Source organism: Schistocerca gregaria, chromosome 4, assembly GCF_023897955.1.
Source record: "Schistocerca gregaria isolate iqSchGreg1 chromosome 4, iqSchGreg1.2, whole genome shotgun sequence".
Taxonomy (NCBI): Eukaryota; Metazoa; Arthropoda; class Insecta; order Orthoptera; family Acrididae; genus Schistocerca; species Schistocerca gregaria.
The window spans coordinates 730,668,005-730,680,094 of record NC_064923.1 but is presented as its reverse complement, the minus strand read 5'-3'; the positions used below and the strand labels follow the sequence as shown (position 1 = coordinate 730,680,094).

Sequence of the window (12,090 nt, the reverse complement as noted above, 5' to 3'; positions counted from 1 at the left end):
TGAACTACTGCCTTCATCAGTGGTTTGATTATCTATAATCATACCCTGGTATGAGGGACATCCTACCCAATATCCTTCCCACCCCTACTAAAGTGGTGGTGTGTTGTGAACCCTACCTCCACAACATTCTAGTCCACACCTATGCCACTCCCAATCTCTTTTAGAATCCCAGAGGTTTTTCATTGTTTTAGTTTTCAGTTAATTTTTTGTAATTTTGACTGGTAGAACCGATACTTTAACAAAGAATTTTACTTTAGCCCACTGCTGCAGCAGTAAAACATAAACAAGAGAAAAACACCAAAATGAAACTTAAGTTGCAAATTAAATGCACAATACACAACAACAAAACGTGATGCACACACTATTATGAACCTACAGCAAAATGTGTCAAATGCTTTAGGATGAAGACTATGCTATACTTCATAAAAATAAACTGCTTTTGATGAGCATGGTGTCACACCTGTTTACGTTTCTAAAGGGATCCATGCACAAGTGATGGATCACAGTGATCCCTGACATGGGTGACTGTTTGCTTTGTAGATCGCATGTGTGTGTGCAGATTATGGCAGTCGATTGCTGATTGCTGGTTGCATAGAAATCCCAGGCAATCAAATTCATGACATGTAATTTTTGCACGCACTATGGCTGCCCAGCTGGTTGTAACAGGCTTGACAAGTGACATGGCTGCTATTATAGAGTTCTTAGCTACTAAATTCACAACAGGTGCCTGCCATGTGGCTGGAGTTAGGTTTTAGACACAGATGTGCATATGGCATGTCAACAGTGGCACAACCAAGTAATGTGGTTCAACAGTAAGATGCTGATCTTGTATTCAGGAGGATGGTGGTTCTAATGCCTGTCTAGTAATCCAGATTTAGTTTTTAAAAGATTTCCTTAATTTTTTGAAACTAACAGAAGGGTTCCATGGAGGAGTATATATACTGTGGCTGAACCATGGCATAATAGCTGAAAATATTTTAATAAATGTGACATTTTTGTGGTGAACATTTACATTTTATAGATTTCCTTTTTCCCAAAGTTGTTTCAGCTCTGAGGGTAATGCTCTTGTCCTTCCTTGTCTTTCCTTCAGTAGGAATATGACCCATGGGCTGTAAATTGGGAACAAGAGTGTTATAAGGAATAATATACAACCCCTATATCATACCAGGTCCAAACAGGTATACCATTGATAGAGGTTTGGCTTTTGTTTCATCCTAAAATGAAATGATGAAGATTGTTGTTCTCAACAATCTTCCAACACCCTTGGCATTCACCACCTCACCTACTCAGTTTGTGTATCATTATTAATATTTCTTGTGTAAACGAAATATTTATTTGTGCACTGGTGTTGTACCTTTGGTTGTCAAATACATCACATGTACATAGTAAGTTTGACTATAGATCAATATCGTATTTTATTATGGTTAATTTATTTCATCTATAAAAATAATCTCTGTTAAATTAAGGCTTGAGATGTCAAAAGTGGGATTTCAGTATTTTGGATTTGTTGAGTTTCTTATTTAGTCATTAAATTTATGCCATTTAGTTAATAAGTTTTAGCAGAACGTAATCTTACTATTAATTTTATTGGATTATGATTAATGAATTACAATTTAGGCAGAACATAATCTTATTATTAATTTCATTGGATTATGATTAATAAATTACTTATACAATTTTCATTTTAGTGTCCACTGTTCACAATCTTGTTTGATGTTATTGTTACATATACTTTGGAAGTTGTGTTTCCTCATGAAATATAGGAACCCTTGATGACTTAACATATCTAGTACTGAGATGCCAGTTAATATATATACACCAGTACTTGTGTTAGTAAGGGTAATTGTTGGCTTTACAATAGCACTGGTAACACAGTTGTCTGCCTTTGGGCTATTTGTACAACCAAAGCTGTTACAATGATAGATTGAACCAATTTACATAAGTGATGAAGGACTACATGATAATTTGTGTTAGTGTGTGTGTGTGTGTGTGTGTGTGTGTGTGTGTGTGTGTGTGTGTGTTCTAATGTTTTTGTCGACAAGAAAGTGTGAAGTTGGATTGCAACCTTCACACTTCTTTTACACGCGTAGACTTACTTGGTATGCACAGCCGATCTTCTTCTCTGGATAGCCAGCTATGTCAGTCTCCCAAAACTTCTTCTCCAAAGAACGATGGTAGTTAAAGGAATAAATATGACTCTCTCTCTCTTTGTGAAGTAATGAGGTACTTGCAGAATACTTTTCAACAACTATCGGTATATTTGAACTTCCACACAGAGAACAAAATTGACACTTCTCACATAAACAATTGACTTCCTGTAAGTCAACCCATGTTGTCTCACATTAGAAACAATTAAGTTACATTTACAACAGAATTGGCTTGATAACCATGACTCTATTATACTGGAATCATACATGTCTTACCTCTAGCAAATTCAAGTTAAAAGTTACTAAAAATCTTTTTCCACTCAATTGTTCTTTCATCACTAACAATAGTCACAGTCATAAAACAGTACAGAATAACACAGAAGTTCTGCCATGTTCTTTCATTAAACTTCCATGGCATGACCAGCAAACACTTGTCGGTGCCATTCGACCACCATGTCTACAGTCATCTTACTACTTACTTCAGACCTGCACACACAGACAGCTGACGCACAGTAGATAGGCTCTCTCACACTCATATTTAAAATATTGTGTGTTCGAGATGGTCGAAGACAAATTAATTCTAGAATTTACGAAACACTAGAGAGAGAGAGAGAGAGAGAGAGAGAGAGAGAGAGAGAGAGAGAGAGAAAGAGAGAGAGAGACTGTGTGTGTGTGTGTGTGTGTGTGTGTGTGTGCGCGCGCGCGCGCGTGTGTACAAGATCACAACACATTAAACACATTAAATGCAACAGTCAATAATTACATCAAAACAAGTGATAACCAGTTGTGTTTCACATTATATCACTTATTATTTACTTGTTTTGTTTATTTATATATCCATCTGCAGGCAATAGAAATTGTATGGATGTTGTCATCACATAAATACATAAATAAAGATACAAATAAAATAGAAAGAAACTTCCACATGGGAAAAATATATTAAAAACAAAGATTCCAAGACTTAACAAGCAGGAAAGCGCCGGTAGATAGGCACAATAAGTAAAACGCACAAACACACACATAGAATTTCGATCTTTCACAACCGGCGGCTGCTTCGTCAGGAAAGACGGAAGGAAAAGGAAAGATGAAAGGATGTGGGTTTTAAGGGAGAGGGTAAGGAGTCATTCCAATCCCGGGAGTGGAAAGACTTACCTTAGGGGGAAAAAAGGATAGGTATATACTCGCACACACACACACACACGAACACATATCCATACATACATACACAGACACAAGCAATGTCTGCTTGTGTCTGTGTATGTATGGATGGATATGTGTGTGTGTGTGTGTGTGTGTGTGTGTGTGTGTGTGTGTGTGTGAGGTAAGTCTTTCCGCTCCCGGGATTGGAATGACTCCTTACCCTCTCCCTTAAAACCCACATCCTTTCATCTTTCCTTTTCCTTCCCTCTTTCCTGACAAAGTAGCCGCCGGTTGCGAAAGCTCAAAATTCTGTGTGTGTGTTTGTGTGTTTTATTTATTGTTCCTATCTACCGGCAGTTTCCCACTTGGTAAGTCTTGGAATCTTAGTTATTAATAAATAAAGATACAGAGATATATAAATGTACACAATTACAAACATTAATAGATACATAAATTTCTTGCCTTACTGAGTCACCCATTTGTACATGATAATGTGATTGAACATACTGTAAAATGCCTCTTAAGTCATCATTGGCATAATGGTCAACAAAATTTACACATCCTTTTAGGTAATTCTTTATGGTATAAAAACATTTTCCTAACAAATAACTTTTTTGTGATTGGATAAATAAAAAAAATATACTCACAAAGTGGTGACAGGTGAACACACACATAAAAAGTTTTAAATTATGCAAACTTTTGGAGCCAGGGACTCCTTCTTCCAGCAGAACAGTTGAAGGGGAAGGAAGAGTGATGAAGGAAAAGTACTGGAGAGATTTAGGAAAAGGGGTACAGCTTGGAAAACTCACCCAGAACTCTGGGTCAGAGGAGACTTACCTGAATGACACCATTCCAGGATGTTGGATTGACAGAGGAGGAGCAGAACATGAGCTTCATCACTGGTGGTCTCCAGACCTCACACCTTGTGACTTTTATCTATGAAGTTACGTGAAAGACCCCCTACCCCTGACACTCTTGAAAGTCTGCAACATTGCACTGTTGAAGCTGTGAATACAATAACAAGAGACTAGCTGCTCCATGTATGGCAGGAAATGAGCCACCATTTTGATATCTGTCATGTAACACATTGTGTTCACATTGAATGCATAAAAATTTGAACTTTTCGGTTTCCAGGAATGTTGGAATTGTGTTCCCATCTTTTGTAGATAGTTTGGAAGCAATAAATGTTTGAAACCTGTTCCTTCTTTTTGAATAGTCCTGTATTCAGTCACATCTCAATAAGATTTCAAAGTGGTGTAAAGCTTTGCAGCTTGTTTTAAAAGTTAATAAATGTAAAATTTTGCACTTTGTAAAATGAAAATAATGTAGTATCCACTGAATACAGTATCAGCAATTCACAGCTGGAGTTATTCAACTCATACAAATACAAGGGTGTTGTAACTTGAAGGGATATGAAATGGAATTATCACTTAGGCGCAGTCATTGGTAAAACATATGGCAGACTTCTGTTCATTGGTAGGCTACTAGGAGAATGCAATCAGTTTACAAAGGAGATACATCCTAGAGTATTGCTCAATTGTGTGGGACCTATACCAGATAGGATGAACAAGTGATACTGAATATATACAAAGAAGGGCAGCAATAATGCACACAGGTTTGTTTGGCCCAAGCAAGAAAATTATGGAGATTCTGGAACAACTGAACTGGCAGGCACCTGACAACAGATGTAAACTATCCTGTCAAATCCTGCTTACAATGTTTCAACAGCCAGCTTTAAGTGGAGACTAGAAGAGTGTTACAGCCTCTTATGTATCAGTTCTGTAGGATCATGGAGGAATAGTTATAGCATGTACAGAGGCATTTAGCAGTTATTCTCCTTTGTACACTGGGTGGTGCCCCTGTGACAATTTGTAGTTTGTAGATGTAGATGTAGAGGTCAGCTTCTACCAGTCTTTTATTCTTATACTTCTGTAATGTCCCATTGACATTACTCTGTCATTGCAGACAGAGTACAAGGTCAGATTTGGGTGGAATTTGGAAGGATACCAGTTGTGCCCATTCAACAAAGGAGGATTAATATTCCATGTTCCAGCACTTGCACGGTCACTAGAGACAGAACATGAGGTTAGATTGGGGAATATGGTGGAGAAGCTTTGCCTTAAACTAATGCTCTTGTAAAAATGAGTTCATTGCCTTAGCGCTGCACCACAGCACTTGTTATAATGTATTGTATATGGGGAAAATGCAAACTGCAGTCAGAATGCGCTCAGCCAGGTTGCATTCAAATTACATTATTAATAATGTTTGCATTTTTTGTACAGATATGAAACACATGCTAGTAGTATAACATAACTAAATCCTTGTGATTATATAATAATTCACAATACAGAAATATAAATTATTTTACTGAAACTTTTTTAATAGTACAAGTAGGAGAATTTATGTGATTTTATAATCATTGTCATCTGCTAGTAAGTAAATTATCTTATTAGCCTCTAAATTCAGTATTGTCCAACAGATTTCAAGAAATATCATGTTATCAACAAGCTGGCAGAGAGAATTTTAGAAGATGAATCTCGAATTAGTACAGACTCAGATGAATTTCAAGATGCCGTGACTGTCATAATTCAAGAAGTTATCAAGTTATACCAGCAACAAGAAAGTCATGTCAATAAATTATAGGTTTTGATGGCTCTTCTCTCTTGGAGGCACCAGTAATGACAGATTCCATGTGCCATTACATGGATTTTGTGCAAAATCTTTTGTATAACAACATATTTGTTTAGTTGCACCAATGAGAAAATATACTGGAAAAGTTTTCATGAAATTTAAAATTATGCATTCACTTGCTTGAAGAAGGGAAATTTATTAATTATATACATTTTGCTGAAATAAGAAATAATTACTCTATGGGAACAATTGATGCTGCTTGTCTCTTTGTACATTTATTTATTTATTTATTTATTATCATCCCAATGATCACATTTGTGATATAAGATTTGTCAGGATACATTTTAACAACTATATAATATCTTTAAAAAAATTCTATGCTGAATTCACATTAATCTATCTTATGTTTAATACAATATACAACTAATAAGTGTTTTTATAACAAATTTCTTATGTGCTGGACATATCTATTCCTTGATGTGATTTCATTTGTCACATTAACTTAAACATATACTCTTATACAGTTGCACAGAGATATTCACTTATGCTGTAATAACATTTGTCAAGCATGTGGTTCTTAATATTCTAATACAGTTGAGCATAGAAATTACTTACACTGTAATAACATTTGTCAAGCATGTGATTCTGATTGATGTCAGCTGACGCATACTACAAGTCATGCTTCAAGTTCATTCACTCCCTTGTCTTTGTTCTCATCTAGTCTCATTCCTGCAAATTGGAGTGAGAGGAACCAGTAAGATTAAGTAATGATAATAATTGATACTCAGTACCAAAATATCCACAGAATGCCAACCAGAGTATTGTCTTCACACTCCATGGAATTGTTCTTTGTCCCCAATTTTGATATTTGAAAATATTCCTTCATTTTCTAATAATGGTCTTAGGACCCAGTTATGTACTTATTGATTTTTCAAATGAGAAACACAGTTGGTAAAAGAATTTAGTACTGATGACAAATGTTGATTATGAAGACAGGGTGTACAGCAAAAGCAATAAACAGTAGTTTTCATATGGAAATAGGAAGTTGTAAATGGTAATACTCTTTGATTGCAATCTTTCTGTGCCAAGCACATGAAAATTTTGATCTTGAAATCTCTAAACCAATCCAGGCCTATTCTGCTTATTTCTTTTACTATACTATATTCAGTGTTTTTACTATCCTGAGCACAAAAACTTCTGGATCCACAGGACACAGAAGATGGTTACAGTGAATATTGACACAATCCTAATATTCTGAAGGACAGTATTTATTAATGTTATGAGCATATACAAACAATCGTCTGAACACAGTGAAGTCATCAGACTGACTAATTGGCAAAGAGTCTGCAGCACCAGTACCAGGTCGATCTCAAGCAATGTTACTTGAAGAAGCAGTATTCTCACAGAGGTCCTTCCCTCCACCTCTGTGCAGTGCTGAGGCAGTGAAAAAATGTGGAGACAGGTCATCTGCATCATAGAGAAGATTGGGCACTGAGGTACACTGGAAGACATACAGGTGCAAATCCTGGAGGTGGACCACAATACAGTGGGGCCTGCCATAGTCCCAATCTATGGGAGTATCAGCAGTAAGGGGTGCAGGTGGTGTTTCACCAGATGTGGGCAGCACCAGCAGTGTGGTGGTGTCTGACAGAAGCAAGCACAATGCTGTGACTGTGAGCATGTCATTGCCAAAGATGTGGGAGGTGAGGGGTAGCTGTAGTGATGTCACATGGCAGGAGCGATCTGTAGTCTGGCAGTCTCTGTTGTCATTCAGTGAGCAAGTAGTTGTCTATAATTTTGATGGTGAGATCTTAGGGAAGCATGGCACTGACCTCTAGACAGAATTCAAAGATCAGTGATCTAGCACTGATAGCGTGATGTTTGTCGGACACCAAGTAGGAGGGTGTTTGGCACATGTCATCACCCAGTTCAACATCTTTTAACGTGCATGTGGTGTGCAGTCTGCTAATGAAAACAATTGTTTGTTTTCTATTGAATAGGATGAGGAAAGTTCAATTTCTTATAAAAGCAGTTTGTGGGCTCCTTTGTGGGGGGGCTGTAGTGCAGTACGTACTATGCTTTCTCTCAACATGATGCAGTCATGATCTGCAAAAGCTTTGTGAATGAACACTTCTGGTACTGAGTGTGAATTTTTTTGTCAGGTCTTGAAGTACAAAGTCTGCCAGGAGGCATGTCATATCCCAATACAGGACTTCTCCCAGTGATGCTCTGAGGTCATGTTTTTGTGCTGTGCAAACCTCTTGAGAATCCAGAGGACTGCCTCCAGCCAAAGTCCCCCATGGCACATGAGGGTCACTTTTAACATGTTATATCATTGTTCAACCAGTTTATTACTCTAAGGATGGTCATGTGGTGCCTGTTGAACAGTATGGTTCAGCCATCATTACGATGGCTCCATGCAAAGAAAATTTAAATAAATAAATAAAAAATTAAAAAAGCATATTGCTTTGGCAGTGGCTTCAGCCATAATTTCTTTAACTGGTGTTGTGTGTGTGTGTGTGTGTTTGAGGTTTACGGGCGCTAAACAGCGTGGTCATCAGTGCCCATTAACTGGTGTTGCCCCAGCACATTGTGTGGCATGATTAACAGTTAAGAGGATATATTGATGTACACCAGATGCTGGTATTGGGCCAGTGAGATCAATTTGATCATGTTTGAAGCATCAGTTTGGGATATCACACTAGCCCAGTGGTGGTTGTGCATAGGACAAAAATTTACTTTTTTAAACTGGTATACATGCATGGGCCCAAAGTTCGCAGTCAGGGCAAGTGAACCTGTCTATCACTAGTTGAGTCATGGGATGTATGCCAGGGTGCACCAGACTGTGAAGCCATTCAAAAATGGCATGATGGATGCATTGAAGTATGAGTGGACATGTTCTGTTTTAAGAAGTATCACATAACATGTGGTGAGTCACGCATGGGATATGAAGAAGTTCTGTTCTTAGTTTTGTGTCTGGTCCTTGGTTGAGGGCTTGTAACTGATGGCTGTTATATTGTACCTCAGCAAACTTACCATAAACTGTGGTAGATAACAAGGAGTGATGGATGAGAAAAAGTCACTGTGCCTTTGAGGTGATGAGTATCCAAAACTCAGCTATGTAGTTCAATTGTCAGTACTGTCAGGGACAGGTGTCTTTCGATAGGCTGCAAATAGAGTCCATGAGAGGGCAATGATTGGTGTAAGTCATCAGTGTATGTCCTTCAAGATCGTGCCTCAAATATCATACTGCTTCATAGAGTGCCAGGAGCTCCCTCTCGTAAGCATACTACATGCTTTGCAATAGAGTGTGTTTGCCAGTGAAGAATCAGAGTGGCTGTGGGATGCCCCCTACCTCTTGTCGTAACACATCTCACAGCAGAGCTGCTAACATCTGCTGTTATGATGAGCTATGCATTAGGGAATGGATGCGCAAGGGTAATGCCCTAGCCAAGGTAGTCTTTGAGGTGTTCAAATGCTGTCTGCACATGGTATGTTGACATAACTTCATGTTTGTCGGTGAATGTTTGCCAGTAAGGTCTTCTGTTAGAGCTGCTTGCAAATATGCTACTTTGCAAGATGTCTTCTGTAGAAATTTATTGCGCCTATAAATCTGTGTAATTCATGGTAGTCTAATGGTGTAGGCAATTCTTGGACAATCTCAATGCATTGTGGTGTGAGCCTTATTCCCAATGTGTTTACAAAGTGTCCAAGGAAGACTACTTCTTTGAGATGGAATTGACATTTTTCTTTGTTTCTTATGATGCCATTGTGAAAAAGTGTGTTTAAAACTTGTTTGAAGTAGTTTTTGTCTGATACCCTGGGTGATAAAATGAAGATATCATCTAGGTAGGCATAAGAAAATGCAAGTTTGAAGAGTAACCCATCAATAAAGCATCTGCCACCTTTGTCCCACATTTGAGTCAATACAGCAATAACAAGTATTCAAATAGACCAACTGGCATGATTGTGGCTGTTTTTTGGAATCTCATTTGCGCACATAAGTATTTGTAGACATGCAATTTTACAATCAGCGACACTGAAAATAGACACATTCTCCAGATTGTAGGTGAAGTCCATGTTTGGAACTGGATAGTTTTCCAAAATAGTGCAAGCATTAAGTATTCTATGGACACTGCATGACCTGACAGAACTGTTTTTCTTACAGACCAATTTTGTGGGCTAACTCCAGGAAATGTTGGTGGAGAAAATTATACCTTCTTGTAAGAGTTGGTCCACTGAACTCTCAGCAACCCATAATAGGTCAGGTGGTAGTCAACATGGTCTGTGATGTACCAGGGAGTCGGATGTGATTATGATTTTATGGGCTGTTCCATTCTTAACTGTACACTTTCTGAAATGTACTTGTCACAGGTATAACTAGAAAACTCAGTGACAGCTGAATGGGCAAGTGATGCTTTACTAACCTTTGAAGCGACCACTGGGAGCGATGGTGTGGGAATCTGTGTGGGTGTGATAGAGGTGCCAAGTCAGCTTGTTGTGAGTGTGTCATGGAGGAGGAGGCGACAGGTGGAGGTGGTTGGCAAACTCAACTGATGTGTCACAAAGAGTTTGCGTTCAACATCGTGAACCTTGACTTTGATAGTGTTGTTGTTGTAGTTGCCTAAATGAAAACTAACTTCACACATGTCAGAATATAGCTGTTGGACATATTGCTACTGATGAATTGTGCAGAGACACTCCTGAACAAGCTGATGAATATCAGGTGTGTTGATAGAGGTCGGATGCAGAAAGGGCTGTGTCATTATCCTGACATGTCAAAGGGTCGTGGCTGAGGGCCCTAGTGATGGAGTGGCTGTTAGTCATGTGTATGAGCCTACCACTGGACAGCTCTGCAACCAAGCTGAAGTATCAGAGAAAATCAGCATCAATAATGGGTTTTGTCACATCCATGACAACAAATGTACGTGCCATAGAGTTGGACTGTCAAGTTCTTCACTGCCCAGAGATGGACGTACTTGTAGGTTGTGCTGAATTGCTCACCTCGGAGCCTGTGTCGATAACATATACTCTGCTGGTGTAGTCGCACACAAAATTCTGTAATTATGAAGTGAGTGGAGTCAGTGCAATCTGTCATTGTCTCCTTGAGTGTTAATGTGACTTAACACTGCGCCGACGCGGACTCTTCGAGTATTTGCTGCACTAAATAATTATAAAAAGCGTTGTTATTAAGCTATTTTTAAATGTCTACAGCTGATATAAATATAATATAAGTGTTGTTAAATAAGTGGAAATGTTAGTGAACTATAAAATAAGATTAAACAGTGTAAGAAGCGTATTTTTCTTCTCGCGCCTGTAGCACGAATCCTAGGCCTAATCATAAGTAAGCAGTGAATTAAACTTATAGGTAAACGTTTCCAGTTGGTGTAAATATATTGTAAGTGTTGCTACATTAGTGGAAGTGTTGGTGAAGTGTTAAATAAGATTAAATGGGTAAGAAGTTTATTTACCTTCTCGCGCCTATAGCACAGACTTTAGGCTTAAATTCACGCGCGCGTATCGTAAGTAAACAGTGACTTAAACTTATATGTAATCACCAGTGTTTTTTTTTTATTCATTACTCTTTTAACTTATTTATATCTGCCTGAATAGTTTCTAGGGTCCTTTGTTTACGTATTAGCCAGTACTTAAATCAGTTTGTACGATATCTGTTTTTGCCATGAGTGAGAAGTGTGTGACATGCCGTAGGATCGTTAGTTCTGGGGTATGGTGTGATGAGTGTTGTAGTTTCTTTCATTGGGGCGAATGTAGTGGCGTGGGAAATGGGGACATACATGAGGCTCACCAGTGGTATTGTAGAATCTGCAGTAGAGATAGGAAAATAATGGAACAGGAAGGGAAAATTGCAGCTCTTCAAGCTGACCTAGACAAGGCAAGGGAGGATCTGGACAGGTTAAAGAGAGAGAAGGGTGAACAGAGGTGGGAAGTGGCAACTGGTAATAGGGGGAACAGGCAAAGGAGAGCACCAGACAGCTTTGTGATAAATCTTGAAAATAGATTTGACCTGTTGCCTCAGTCAGAATCGGATGAGCCTCATGTAGCTGAAGCTGTAGAAAGGGCACAACAAGCTTTCAAGGACTTGAAAAAGGAAGGAAAATTTGTAAAGAGAAAGAAAGTTCTGTTGTTAGGTAGTTCCCATGGTAGAGGTCTT

General features: G+C 38.4%; 1 protein-coding gene across 1 annotated transcript in view; it reads left to right on the top strand.

Moving 5' to 3' along the window:
* The window catches only part of LOC126266661 (uncharacterized), a 272,935-nt gene extending 266,590 nt beyond the window's left edge, over window positions 1-6,345 (top strand). Inside the window, exon 12 of the mRNA XM_049971077.1 lies at window positions 5,767-6,345. Coding sequence (XP_049827034.1) covers window positions 5,767-5,930 — 164 coding nt within the window. The 3' untranslated portion in view covers window positions 5,931-6,345. The remainder of the gene's footprint in view (window positions 1-5,766) is intronic.
* The last annotated feature ends 5,745 nt before the right edge of the window (window positions 6,346-12,090 follow it).